We start from the raw sequence: 13,427 nt of genomic DNA, 5'->3' as shown, positions 1-13,427 counted from the left end.
CAGAGCTGTGTGTGTAATGTGTATGGAGCAGAGCTGTGTGTAATGTGTATGAGGCAGAGCTGTGTGTAATGTGTATGGAGCAGAGCTGTGTGTGTAATGTGTATGAGGCAAAGCTGTGTGTGTAATGTGTATGAGGCAGAGCTGTGTTTGTAATGTGTATGAGGCAGAGCTGTGTGTGTAATGTGTATGAGGCAGAGCTGTGTGTGTAATGTGTATGAGGCAGAGCTGTGTGTGTAATGTGTATGAGGCAGAGCTGTGTGTGTAATGTGTATGAGGCAGAGCTGTGTGTGTAATGTGTATGGAGCAGAGCTGTGTGTGTAATGTGTATGGAGCAGAGCTGTGTGTGTAATGTGTACGGAGCAGAGCTGTGTGTGTAATGTGTATGAGGCAGAGCTGTGTGTGTAATGTGTATGAGGCAGAGCTGTGTGTGTAATGTGTATGGAGCAGAGCTGTGTGTACTGTGTGTGTGTAATGTGTATGGAGCAGAGCTGTGTGTACTTTGTGTGTGTAATGTGTATGGAGCAGAGGTGTGTGCAGGGCCGTCTAAACAGCATTATGGGCCCCTGGGCAGAGGTGCGAATTGGGCCCCACCCCCCGCGGCCACCGCCATCAACACCCCCATCTTTGCAACCGTGCTCCTAGCCAGTACAATTACGTACAATAAAAAATTCAAATTATTGTTAACATAAACTTTAATTCACAACACAGTCTTTCAGCAGCGCAAAAACAAAAAATAACCGTGCGTGCATGCCTCACCAAACCAGACCAGGTTGGCTTCAAAGTATCCAAAAAACGCAATGGAGACAGCACTTCCACCAGCAATCTGCAGGGTTTATTGTCACACCAGTGCAACATGTCTCATATATACAGAGGGGCAACAACATGACTATTATATATGAGAACCATGTTGTCTCCCTGTATGTATACTGTATAATACAATATACAGGGAAACAACATGGCTTATATATAGAGAAGGGCAAAACAACATGTCTCATATATACAGAGGGGCAACAACATGACTATTATATTATATATGAACCATGTTGTTTCCCTGTATACAGAATACAGGGAAACAACATGGTTCATATATAATATAATAGTCATGTTGTTGCTCCTCTGTCTATATGAGACATGTTGTTTTGCCCTTCTCTATATATATGCCAGATAACAAGCAACAAATATTACCACCGCATACTGACTAACACCACCGCTGCTACTGACTAATCCACTGTACACAGATCACTATCACCTCATCCAGTCATATAGAGGTACCCAGCTCTACACAGGTTCTGTACACCATATACATTACAGTGCAGATACATCAAGTGACTCACATGGGACGTCTTCTCTGATCGGAGTTCTTCCCTTTTCATCTTCTTTTCCATTTGCCCTGTGCCGTTATGAGAACTTCTCCGAGCCACGAATCCACAGAATCTGTCAGACAGACATATTAGGCTCCACACTCTGTCACCATCCTCATCTCTCTACACACTGCACATCTGTATTGGCCCCTTATAGATAGATCCCCCTGTATTACCCCCTTATAGATAGCTCCCCCTGTATTACCCCCTTATAGATGGCTCCCCCCTGTATCCCCCCCCCTTATAGATGGCTCCCCCCTGTATCCCCCCCCTTATAGATGGCTTCCCCTCTATCCCCCCCGTATAGATGGCTCCCCCTGTATTACGCCCTTATAGATGGCTCCCCCTGTATTACCCCCTTATAGATGGCTCCCCCCTGTATTACCCCCTTATAGATGGCTCCCCCCTGTATCCCCCCTGTATAGATGGCTCCCCCGTATTCCCCCCTTATAGATGGCTCCCCCCTGTATCCCCCCTATAGATGGCTCCCCCGTATTCCCCCCTTATAGATGGCTCCCCCTGTATCCCCCCGTATAGATGGCTCCCCCTGTATTACCCCCTTATAGATGGCTCCCCCCTGTATTACCCCCTTATAGATGGCTCCCCCCTGTATCCCCCCTGTATAGATGGCTCCCCCGTATTCCCCCCTTATAGATGGCTCCCCCCTGTATCCCCCCTATAGATGGCTCCCCCGTATTCCCCCCTTATAGATGGCTCCCCCTGTATCCCCCCCTTATAGATGGCTCCCCCCTGTATTACCCCCTTATAGATGGCTCCCCCTGTATTACCCCCTTATAGATGGCTCCCCACTGTATTACCCCCTTATAGATGGCTCCCCCCTGTACCCCCCCCCCCCCCGTATAGATGGCTCCCCCCTGTATCCCCCCCGTATAGATGGCTCCCCCGTATTCCCCCCTTATAGATGGCTCCCCCTGTATCCCCCCCTATAGATGGCTCCCCCGTATTCCCCCCTTATAGATGGCTCCCCCCTGTATCCCCCCCCCCCCGTATAGATGGCTCCCCCCTGTATCCCCCCCTATAGATGGCTCCCCCCTGTATCCCCCCTTATAGATGGCTCCCCCGTATTACCCCCCTTATAGATGCCTCCCCCCTGCACAGCAGATAAAAAAAACAAACACCCAACTCACCTACCAGCGCTCCCCCGTCGCTGCTTCCTCTCCTCTTCTGCCCCCGGCTGATGCGTCGCTCCCCGGGGGATTCTCAGGGAGCGCACACATCCGGAAGCTCAGTGTGCGCCCAGGCCGGTACAGGAAGCCCCAGCGACGCGCACTGAGGTTCCTGATGCGTGCGCTCCCAGAGAATCCCCCGGGGAGCGACGCATCAGCCGGGGCCGGATATCCTCGTGTGACCGCAAGCAAGAAAGTGCTTGCGGTCGCAAGAGAAGGGGAAGGGGGGGGGGGCGTGCAGAGCCGTCTTACCGATTGGGCATGGGAGGCGGCTGCCCGGGGACCCTTGCGTCCTAGGGGGCCCCTGCCCGCTGTCACAGCGGGCAGGGGCCCCTTTGGACGCAAGGGCCCCCTAAGACGCAAGGGCCCCCTAGGACGCAAGGGCCCCCAGGCAGCCGCCTACCATGCCCAATGGGTAAGACGGCACAGGGTGTGTGTACTTTGTGTGTGTAATGTGTATGAGGCAGAGCTGTGTGTGTAATGTGTATGAGGCAGAGCTGTGTGTGTAATGTGTATGAGGGAGATCTGTGTGTGTAATGTGTATGAGGCAAAGCTGTGTGTATAATGTGTATGGAGCAGAGTTGTATGTTTAATGTGTATGGAGCAGAGCTGTGTGTGTGTGTAATGGTCCTTTTAGACGGGGCGATAATTCGCCCGATCGCACGATTAACGATTTTGAATGAACGATGTGTTTTTTATAAGGATCAGAGTTTAGACGGAACGATATATCGTACAGTTAAATCGTTTTGCGATCGTTTTGCGATCGATTAAGCCTATCTAACAAATTGGTTAAATCAGTGAACAACTGTTTAGACGGAACGATCTGCGAATTTTTGGCGAATGACAATTTAAGAACATGTTGAAAGATCAAAATGAACGATTTCTCGCTCGTCGCTTATAAAATAGTAGACAATGAATAAATAATAATAAATGATGGATAAAAAAAAAATAAATTGGTGGTTGAATAGTCATAAATTGGTCAAAAGTTAGTACACAGGAATCTTATTTATAAAAACCTGTGTACAGCAATTCATCATTCATACCCCCTGGTTTTAAACTTTGAAACTTGTAGATCCATCTGGACTCACTTTGAAGTAATTTCTGTGTGATGTTGCCTCCCCTGATCCCCAATTTTACTCGTTCCAAGCCCACAATTTTCATGCCCGAATACTCACCATTGTGATGTCTCCAAAAATGTTCAGCTACGGACGTCATATCAGGTAGGACGACTGTCGATCTGGCAGCTTTTCGGATAGTCGACGTGTGATGTTGTATTCTTTTTGTTGTATGTTGTATTCTTTTTCTCAATTTCTGAGAAGTCTGTCCAACATAGATCATAGGACAGGAACAAAGAAGAGCATAGATCACATTTGGTGTGCGGCAGTTAATATAGTCCTTTAGGACTATATTTTGTCCATTTCCTGGATTGGTAAACTGTCCTGCTGCGATCATATATGGGCAGATATTACATTTGCCACAAGGGTAACTACCCACAATCCGAGTCCCCCTCTCTCTCTCTATTCACTGATTTGGTGTTTGATTTTTATAAGTAGTGTATGTTTGGATACAGTTTATGAAAACAGTTTTATGAATGCGTATTATAGCAAGCGTTAAGTGGCTATAGATCTTCTTTGGTTGATGTAGACATATTAGTATATATTGGTGTTAACAGTAAGTGTTGGGTCATATGACAAACTTTATATATAGGTTTAATCAATTTTTTTATATAAGAAATAAGATATTCAAACGGGCACATTTTAAAATGTATGGGCACTCACAGTACGCATCTATAATGAATGTTGATGTTTATGTACATATATGTGTATACTTACATGTCTACTATGGGTCATGTCATTATTTATGGTCAATGGGGCCCTCAGAAGAGGGGCCCATGCAGATATGCTTCGGACCATCTATAATAATAATAATAATAATAATAATAACAAAAATATAAATCAGAGTCATGACTGAAATAATAATAAATAACAACAAAAAATAATAAAAATATTTCAATAACAATAATAAATATAATAACTTCCTTCATTAAAAGAATACTCTGGTTCGTTTTTTACCCGTATGATTATGGGTTAATGCATAAGAATATATGTATACCGTGTGGTTAATGCATAAGAATATATGTACACCGTGTGGTGATTATATTTTGTATAAGAGATGTGCGGAACCTATAGAGTGTGTATATCCACACAGACAACTTACAGGTATGGCTATTTGGTCTGTGCACAATGGAACTTGGTAATCACACTCTATTTGGAGGCGCCGACGGGGTTAAACTTAACTGACTGTAGTTAGAGACATCACGTGACCCGTACGCATTATGTTGTGTATGGACATGCGCAATCGGGGCAGTGGAGACATCGCGGCCATTTTTGAATGGGGCCGCGTCACATGACTTGGCACATCATGTTAGAGGCGGAGACTACATGGCGCACAAATGCGCAGTTGATGGTTTGGGACGCCGATACCAGGGGTGCAGTTCGGGATCCATGTGGGGAAGAGTATTGATTGCTGGATTTAGGTATGGAAGCCAGTTTGTGCTAATTGCAAGTGCTATATATATTCTACACTATCTTGTAACAGTACCCTTGAGAAAGTCTCGGCATAGAGACGGAAGGAGTGGGGTTTCCAGTCCCCGACATGGGCTCCCTCCTATGGTGATATTTGCTCTTATGTTTTATTATGTGCATTTTTTTTCTATTTCCTTAAGTTATCCTGGGCTTTGTGTCCATCTCAGATATAGACTGAGCTACAGCTGCGCACAGTCACATTTTTCCTATCGGCCATTTACTTATTGCTTTGCATTTGTATGTTATTTGCTTCCATAGGAGGGGGATTACACTTGTACCAGTCGGGGTGCTTTGGCACTGAGGCCATCTTGCCCGGTCCAATAAAGTTTTTCTCTGTTTTTAAATGTTTTTTGATGTTTGTCTTGCACTTGTAGCTTTTGATACATCAATAAAGAATTATTGCATTCATTTATGAGAGATAGAGTCATTTATTATCTGGGATGTGGCACCCATATTTATATGACATACTTTTTCTTCTTTTTTGATCTAATTTTAATTTTTTTTTTTTTTGGGGGGGGGGGGGGGCCTTCAACAAATTTGTCGCCCGGGGCCTCCACCAACCATAATCCAGCCCTGTGTGTAATGTGTATGAGGCAGAGCTGTGGAAGTGTACGGAGTAGAGCTGTGTGTGTAATGTGTATGAAGCAGAGCTGTGGAAGTGTACATGCAGTACAGCTGTGATTGTTGGTAATGTGTATGAGGCAGAGCTGTGTGTGTACTGTGTGTGTAATGTGTATGAGGCAGAGCTGTGGAAGTGTACGGAGTAGAGCTGTGTGTGTAATGTGTATGAAGCAGAGCTGTGGAAGTGTACATGCAGTACAGCTGTGATTGTTGGTAATGTGTATGAGAAGAGCTGTGTGTGTACTGTGTGTAATGTGTATGAGGCAGAGCTGTGTGTGTACTGTGTGTGTAATGTGTGTGAGAAGAGCTGTGGAAGTGTACATGCAGTACAGCTGTGATTGTTGGTAATGTGTATGAGAAGAGCTGTGTGTGTACTGTGTGTAATGTGTATGAGGCAGAGCTGTGTGTGTAATGTGTATGGAGCAGAGCTGTGGAAGTGTACGGAGTAGAGCTGTGTGTGTAATGTGTATGAAGCAGAGCTGTGGAAGTGTACATGCAGTACAGCTGTGATTGTTGGTAATGTGTATGAGAAGAGCTGTGTGTGTACTGTGTGTAATGTGTATGAGGCAGAGCTGTGTGTGTACTGTGTGTGTAATGTGTGTGAGAAGAGCTGTGGAAGTGTACATGCAGTACAGCTGTGATTGTTGGTAATGTGTATGAGAAGAGCTGTGTGTGTACTGTGTGTAATGTGTATGAGGCAGAGCTGTGTGTGTAATGTGTATGGAGCAGAGCTGTGGAAGTGTACGGAGTAGAGCTGTGTGTGTAATGTGTATGAAGCAGAGCTGTGGAAGTGTACATGCAGTACAGCTGTGATTGTTGGTAATGTGTATGAGAAGAGCTGTGTGTGTACTGTGTGTAATGTGTATGAGGCAGAGCTGTGTGTGTACTGTGTGTGTAATGTGTGTGAGAAGAGCTGTGGAAGTGTACATGCAGTACAGCTGTGATTGTTGGTAATGTGTATGAAAAGAGCTGTGTGTGTACTGTGTGTGTAATGTGTATGAGGCAGAGCTGTGTGTGTAATGTGTATGAGAAGAGCTGTGTGGGTAATGTGTATATAGTAGAGCTGTGTGTAGTGGAGCGGACCCCACGATAGGGCGCTACACATTGTAGTAACACAGGAGGGAGCTGCAGCCACAGGTTGTCAGGCTACAGATGGGCTGGGCCTCCATCTTCTGCGCCCCGCCCCTCCCCTCACCCTGACGGACCGTTCAGTGTGATGACGTCACCCCCGCAGCATGTCCCGGCTTTGAGGCATGGAGACAGTGCGCTCACATAGGACGGGAGTCCTCTAGTGCTGGTACATGCGGGGGAACCTCTGTCCCCTCCCCCTCATACCGCACAGCGAACGGCAGCCCCAGGCTGTGAGCTCACCATCCGGCGGGACGCCCCCTTTCTTGGACTCCGGCATCCTGTTACTGCCAAAGGACTGAGCCAGGGGCGGGAGGGCTGCTAGCCAAAAACAGCAGATAGCCAGCCGGCCGGCGAGAGCCCGGATTGTGCCAGATCACAGCGTGTGCCGGATCGGCTGCTGCTCCGCACTCCTGGGAGAGGATCGCTGCCGGCTTCCGCGGCTTCTCCTGCAGATGTGACTGTATGAAGGGGCGCGTGTAGTGGCCACATCCCTGCAGCCTCCTCATCCGGGGAACCCAGAGTAGCGGGCTGCAGCGGCTGATGCTGACCAGGTGAGCCCTCCTCGCCATAGAGGACCGGCGCAGTGACGCTCATGTCTGCGCTTCTGTGTAACGGCTTCCAGCGCTTTCCTCCCCCTAGATGCAGGCTCCGTGTGAAAGTCACAGTGTGTACGGCTCAGAAACGCATCATACATCACAGGTGACAGTGCAGGACATCACACATCCTACTGCATAGATATATATATATACACACACACACACACATCTTCTTACAAGCTAATACAGGACGTCACACATCGTACAGTATGGAGTGTGTATATATCTTACAATGTAATACCATGAAGTCACACTGAGGCCTGTCGGGGTCTACATTGGTGGAGGACAGGAAAGGATATACTGATGACCCCTCACATTATCTATATGTGATAATATACACTGTATATCTCTGTATATGTACAGATGTACACATAGACACTGTACACATCTGTGTGTATATCATATACTATAGACACTGTACACCTCGGTGTGTATATCAGATACTATAGACACTGTACACATCTGTGTGTATATCATACTATAGACACTGTACACATCTGTGTGTATATCAGATACTATAGATACTGTACACATCTGTGTGTATATCAGATACTATAGACACTGTACACCTCTGTGTGTATATCAGATACTATAGACACTGTACACCTCTGTGTGTATATCAGATACTATAGACACTGTACACCTCTGTGTGTATATCAGATACTATAGACACTGTACACCTGTGTGTATATCAGATACTATAGACACTGTACACCTCTGTGTGTATATCAGATACTATAGACACTGTACACCTCTGTGTGTATATCAGATACTATAGACACTGTACACATCTGTGTGTATATCAGATACTATAGACACTGTACACATCTGTGTGTATATCAGATACTATAGACACTGTACACATCTGTGTGTATATCAGATACTATAGACACTGTACACATCTGTGTGTATATCAGATACTATAGACACTGTACACATCTCTGTGTATATCAGATACTATAGATGCTGTACACATCTGTGTATCATATACTATAGACGCTGTACACATCTGTGTGTATATCAGATACTATAGACACTGTACACCTCTGTGTGTATATCAGATACTATAGATGCTGTACACAGTGTATATCAGATACTATAGACACTGTACACAGTGTATATCAGATACTATAGACACTGTACACATCTGTGTGTATATCAGATACTATAGATGCTGTACACAGTGTATATCAGATACTATAGACGCTGTACACATCTGTGTGTATATCAGATACTATAGACACTGTACACCTCTGTGTGTATATCAGATACTATAGATGCTGTACACAGTGTATATCAGATACTATAGACACTGTACACAGTGTATATCAGATACTATAGACACTGTACACATCTGTGTGTATATCAGATACTATAGACACTGTACACATCTGTGTGTATATCAGATACTATAGACACTGTACACATCTCTGTGTATATCAGATACTATAGATGCTGTACACATCTGTGTATCATATACTATAGACGCTGTACACATCTGTGTGTATATCAGATACTATAGACACTGTACACCTCTGTGTGTATATCAGATACTATAGACACTGTACACATTTGCGTGTATATCAGATACTATAGACACTGTACACATCTGTGTGTATATCAGATACTATAGATGCTGTACACAGTGTATATCAGATACTATAGACACTGTACACATCTGTGTGTATATCAGATACTATAGACACTGTACACCTCTGTGTGTATATCAGATACTATAGATACTGTACACATCTGTGTGTATATCAGATACTATAGACACTGTACACATCTGTGTGTATATCAGATACTATAGACACTGTACACCTCTGTGTGTATATCAGATACTATAGATACTGTACACATCTGTGTGTATATCAGATACTATAGATACTGTACACCTCTGTGTGTATATCAGATACTATAGACACTGTACACATCTGTGTGTATATCAGATACTATAGACACTGTACACATCTGTGTGTATATCAGATACTATAGACACTGTACACATCTGTGTGTATATCAGATACTATAGACACTGTACACCTCTGTGTGTATATCAGATACTATAGACACTGTACACCTCTGTGTGTATATCAGATACTATAGACACTGTACACATCTGTGTGTATATCAGATACTATAGACACTGTACACCTCTGTGTGTATATCAGATACTATAGACACTGTACACCTCTGTGTGTATATCAGATACTATAGACACTGTACACATCTGTGTGTATATCAGATACTATAGATGCTGTACACATCTGTGTATCATATACTATAGACGCTGTACACATCTGTGTGTGTATATCATATACTGAGCACACTGTACACATCTGTGTGTATCCTATACTATAGACGCTGTACACATCTGTGTGTATCATATACTATAAACGCTGTACACATCTGTGTGTATCATATACTATAGACGCTGTACACATCTGTGTGTGTATATCATATACTGAGGACACTGTACACATCTGTGTGTATCCTATACTATAGACGCTGTACACATCTGTGTGTATCATATACTATAGACGCTGTACACATCTTTGTGTATCATATAATATAGATGCTGTACACATCTGTGTGTGTGTATATCATATACTATAGACGCTGTACAGTGTGTATGTCTTGTTGCTCGATATCCTTGACTTTCTCCTTCAAGGTTACTGGATATTGACAGGATGTGTAGATGCAATCTGCCATATTCTTTTGTTGTCTCTATAAAAGTAAAGCAATCCATTACAATGAGCACCACTACAACTCCCCAGTTTGTTTACTGTCGTATACAAATACTGTCCTGTCTGTAGTACCTTATTGTAATATGTAGCATGGCTTTTTAGGAGGGACACAAGCAGACTTCAAAAGAGTGCCTGCCACAAGGCCCTGGAAGGGGGAGATTGGTTCAGAGTCTAGAGATGAGCGAACCTGGAGCATGCTCGAGTCCATCTGAACCCGAACGTTCGGCATTTGATTAGCGGTGGCTGCTGAACTTGGATAAAGCCTTAAGGCTATGTGGAAAACATGGATATAGTCATTGGCTGTATCCATGTTTTCCAGACAACCTTATGGCTTTATCCAACTTCAGCAGCCACCGCTAATTAAATGCCGAACGATTGGGTTCGGATGGACTCAAGCATGCTCGAGGTTCTCTCATCTCTAGTTCAGACTCATCAATACTAGTACAAGACGACCTCCACTGCCAATGGATTAGGCTGGTAGATTATTATTTTTTTTTTTTTATAGGTTGTCTGATCAGTTTAGCTAAAATGTGATTGGTTGGGCAGCTGCTTCAGTTTGTCCTTGCAGTAGGCTGTGCTGAATAGTGTATATGTGAGAGAACATAGATATTTGTGTGTGTATCCCCACCCAGACCTATGTGTTTGCACTGTCCTCCAGGTAAGGTGACAGCATAGTGACAGCCACATAGTTCTATATGACTCTTCCATCTCTGATTTGAAGAGCAGTGTTCCACTCTTCCCTTTTGTGTATAAGTTGCCAAAAACTTTACATTGGACTGAATCATCATGGAACCTTATTAGGATCTAAATTTTATTCAGCGTCCTTTAACAAGGACACCAGAATACGGTCTTAGCAATGAAGTAAGCCTGGTGTTGGGATAAATGGAACGTCTTCAGGCACTGATCCTTGTCTGCAGGGACTGTGCAACAGAAATTATAGTCCAGTCCTGATCTTATGGTAACCTCAGTAATAAGGGAAGGGGAAAATGTACAGAAGAGCACCTATCATTTACATGTACCACACTTCACACAAAACTGAATTCTGTGGGTGATGTTTGTCCTGTACTGGCCGCACAGGCCGCACTGTATACACTGCATCTGCAACCACAAACTAGATGGATATGGGTTTTAAGAGCTTTTGGTAACTACAGTGTTATTAGGGGAGACCTGCCCACACTCCTGACATGTACAAACTTCTATGCCCTGTATTGTAAACTTACTTTCTTAGAACTTTGCTTTGTGCTGTTCATCTGTTATTCCTTAGGGAAATGCACAAGTAACAGCTGTGCCCTACCACTGCTGACATAGGGAATCCTAGTGACCACTTGTCAATTTATTTGTATACACAAAGGGAGATATTTATTAAGACCAGCGTTTTTTGCGCTGGACTTAAAAATGTCCCCGCAGCTCCGGCAGTACAGAGATTTATGTAGAGGCGGACTGCCTCTACATAAATCCCGTGCGCACCAGTGTGTGCGCCAGGAATCCTATGCCAGCTGAGAGCTGGAGTAGGTTTCCTGACTATTTTTTGGCGAAGATAATGATGAATAGAGCGGACTCTGAGTCCTGTTCTGCCCCCTTCACACCCCCTCCCCGCCCCCCTGGCGTACCGGGCAGAAAGGGGCCCGATGCAAATATTTTATTCGCAAAACGGCCATTTGTGAATAAATTTATTTGCATCTGGCCCCTTTTTGCCGAAAAATACGTTGATAAATGTCCCCCAAAGAGTCAGACAAAAAAGGAAAATAAGTTTCACATTTTAATAATCATGTTGCAAAACTGCAGAAATTCATAGTAAAATACATGCTTCTTATTCAGTACGCAGCTCAGATATGTTAGGGGGGCTGTGAACTCCTTATTAAAATAGTAAATGTCACCTTGTATTATGCATAAGTAAGGCAGGTAGTTGTGACATCATGACGGACATATTCATTGATAGGCTATCTGCAGAATATGCCACCAGTAGCTGATTGGCAGGGTGCTGCAATCACTACCAGTCAGCTGTTGGGCACAGCCACAATTAAACACACTGTGCAGAGCCAGAAGCTTGGGCTCTGTACTTTGAATATTGGCGGCGCCTGGCTACCACAATGCTACTGTGCTGCACTAACCTAGGGCCCCTACTACACACAGGACTGTATGGAACCGAGGCACCATGTTGAATTGTGTCGTTGAACAGCTGATCAGTAGGGGTAGCCTATCCTGTAGATAGGCTATCATTGCCTTTTTTCTGAAAACCCCTTTAAAATGAAATTCATTAAATATGAGTTTGGTAACTCCATGACTTTACAATTACAAACTTTACAATTAATAGCAGCATTTAAAATGTTCCTGTCTTAGAGGCTTGTCAATAGTTTTCATTAGTCAAGGTCTGGATGCTGTGGCGCCTGTCGGTTGCTAGAGTGAGCCAGGCGAAGCACTTTCTCTAAGGGTACAAACACACACACCGGATCTGTAGCGGATATGATGCTGCAAATTTGCAACTAAGTCCGCTGCAGATCCCTTGCCGGTCATTTTTAATGAGAAGACATGTAAGGGAGAGCACAGTTAACTTCCCGCCGGCCGGAGCATGCTGTACCTGCTCCACGATTCGTGTTGCTTAAGAGGTTAGACGTCCTGCTCAGCCAATTAATGCGCTGACGTCCAGACGTCGGGAGCCCCCAGAGCAAGCTGAATAATGGAGCAGGTACAGTATGATCCGGCCGGCGGGGGGTTAACGGGGCTGTCACTTACATACTCGCGGCAGGAAGTCAATCCCGCTTCGAGTATGTCTTCTCATTCAAAATGACTGGCAAGGGATCGAAATCCACTACAGATCCGATACAAGTGTTTTTACCCGAAGTTTTCTCTCTCCATCCTGCTGCTTGGTGCGGGAGGTTGGCTAGTAAGTCTATGGAGTCAGTCTCTTGCAGTGAGCCTGCTCATAATGTTATTGCTAAAGCTAAACTGCAAACGAGGAAAGACAACCCAAACTGCTTACACGGCTACATTGCTATACCTCTATTGTAGTTGTCCAAAGCTCCATAGCCCAAAGAAATGCTTTTTAAAGTGTACCTGTCAGCACATATGCTGACCCAATTGGTCATGAATTCTTCTCTGAGACCAATAGTTCTGATATCCATGGATACGTAAACACAAAGACCATAATACATAAGACCCCCATTTGATCAGGTTACGGTCTCTGCATGTTTGTAAC

The 13,427-nt window shown here is 44.4% G+C and overlaps 2 protein-coding genes across 3 annotated transcripts in view; one reads left to right on the top strand and one right to left on the bottom strand.

The window, feature by feature from the left end:
• The window catches only part of ULK4 (unc-51 like kinase 4), a 653,509-nt gene extending 646,182 nt beyond the window's left edge, over positions 1 to 7,327 (bottom strand). Inside the window, exon 1 of the mRNA XM_069959686.1 lies at positions 7,126 to 7,327. Within this exon, the coding sequence (XP_069815787.1) occupies positions 7,126 to 7,162 (37 nt within the window). The 5' untranslated portion in view covers positions 7,163 to 7,327. The remainder of the gene's footprint in view (positions 1 to 7,125) is intronic.
• A 173-nt stretch (positions 7,328 to 7,500) lies between these two features.
• The window catches only part of TRAK1 (trafficking kinesin protein 1), a 152,282-nt gene continuing 146,355 nt past the window's right edge, over positions 7,501 to 13,427 (top strand). For both annotated transcript variants that reach the window (XM_069958357.1, XM_069958358.1), the window contains exon 1: positions 7,501 to 7,584. In XM_069958357.1, the coding sequence (XP_069814458.1) occupies positions 7,525 to 7,584 (60 nt within the window). In that variant the 5' untranslated portion in view covers positions 7,501 to 7,524. The remainder of the gene's footprint in view (positions 7,585 to 13,427) is intronic.

This window comes from Dendropsophus ebraccatus, chromosome 2, assembly GCF_027789765.1.
Source record: "Dendropsophus ebraccatus isolate aDenEbr1 chromosome 2, aDenEbr1.pat, whole genome shotgun sequence".
In the NCBI taxonomy this organism is placed as follows: domain Eukaryota; kingdom Metazoa; phylum Chordata; class Amphibia; order Anura; family Hylidae; genus Dendropsophus; species Dendropsophus ebraccatus.
This window is presented reverse-complemented; position numbering and strand designations above follow the sequence as displayed.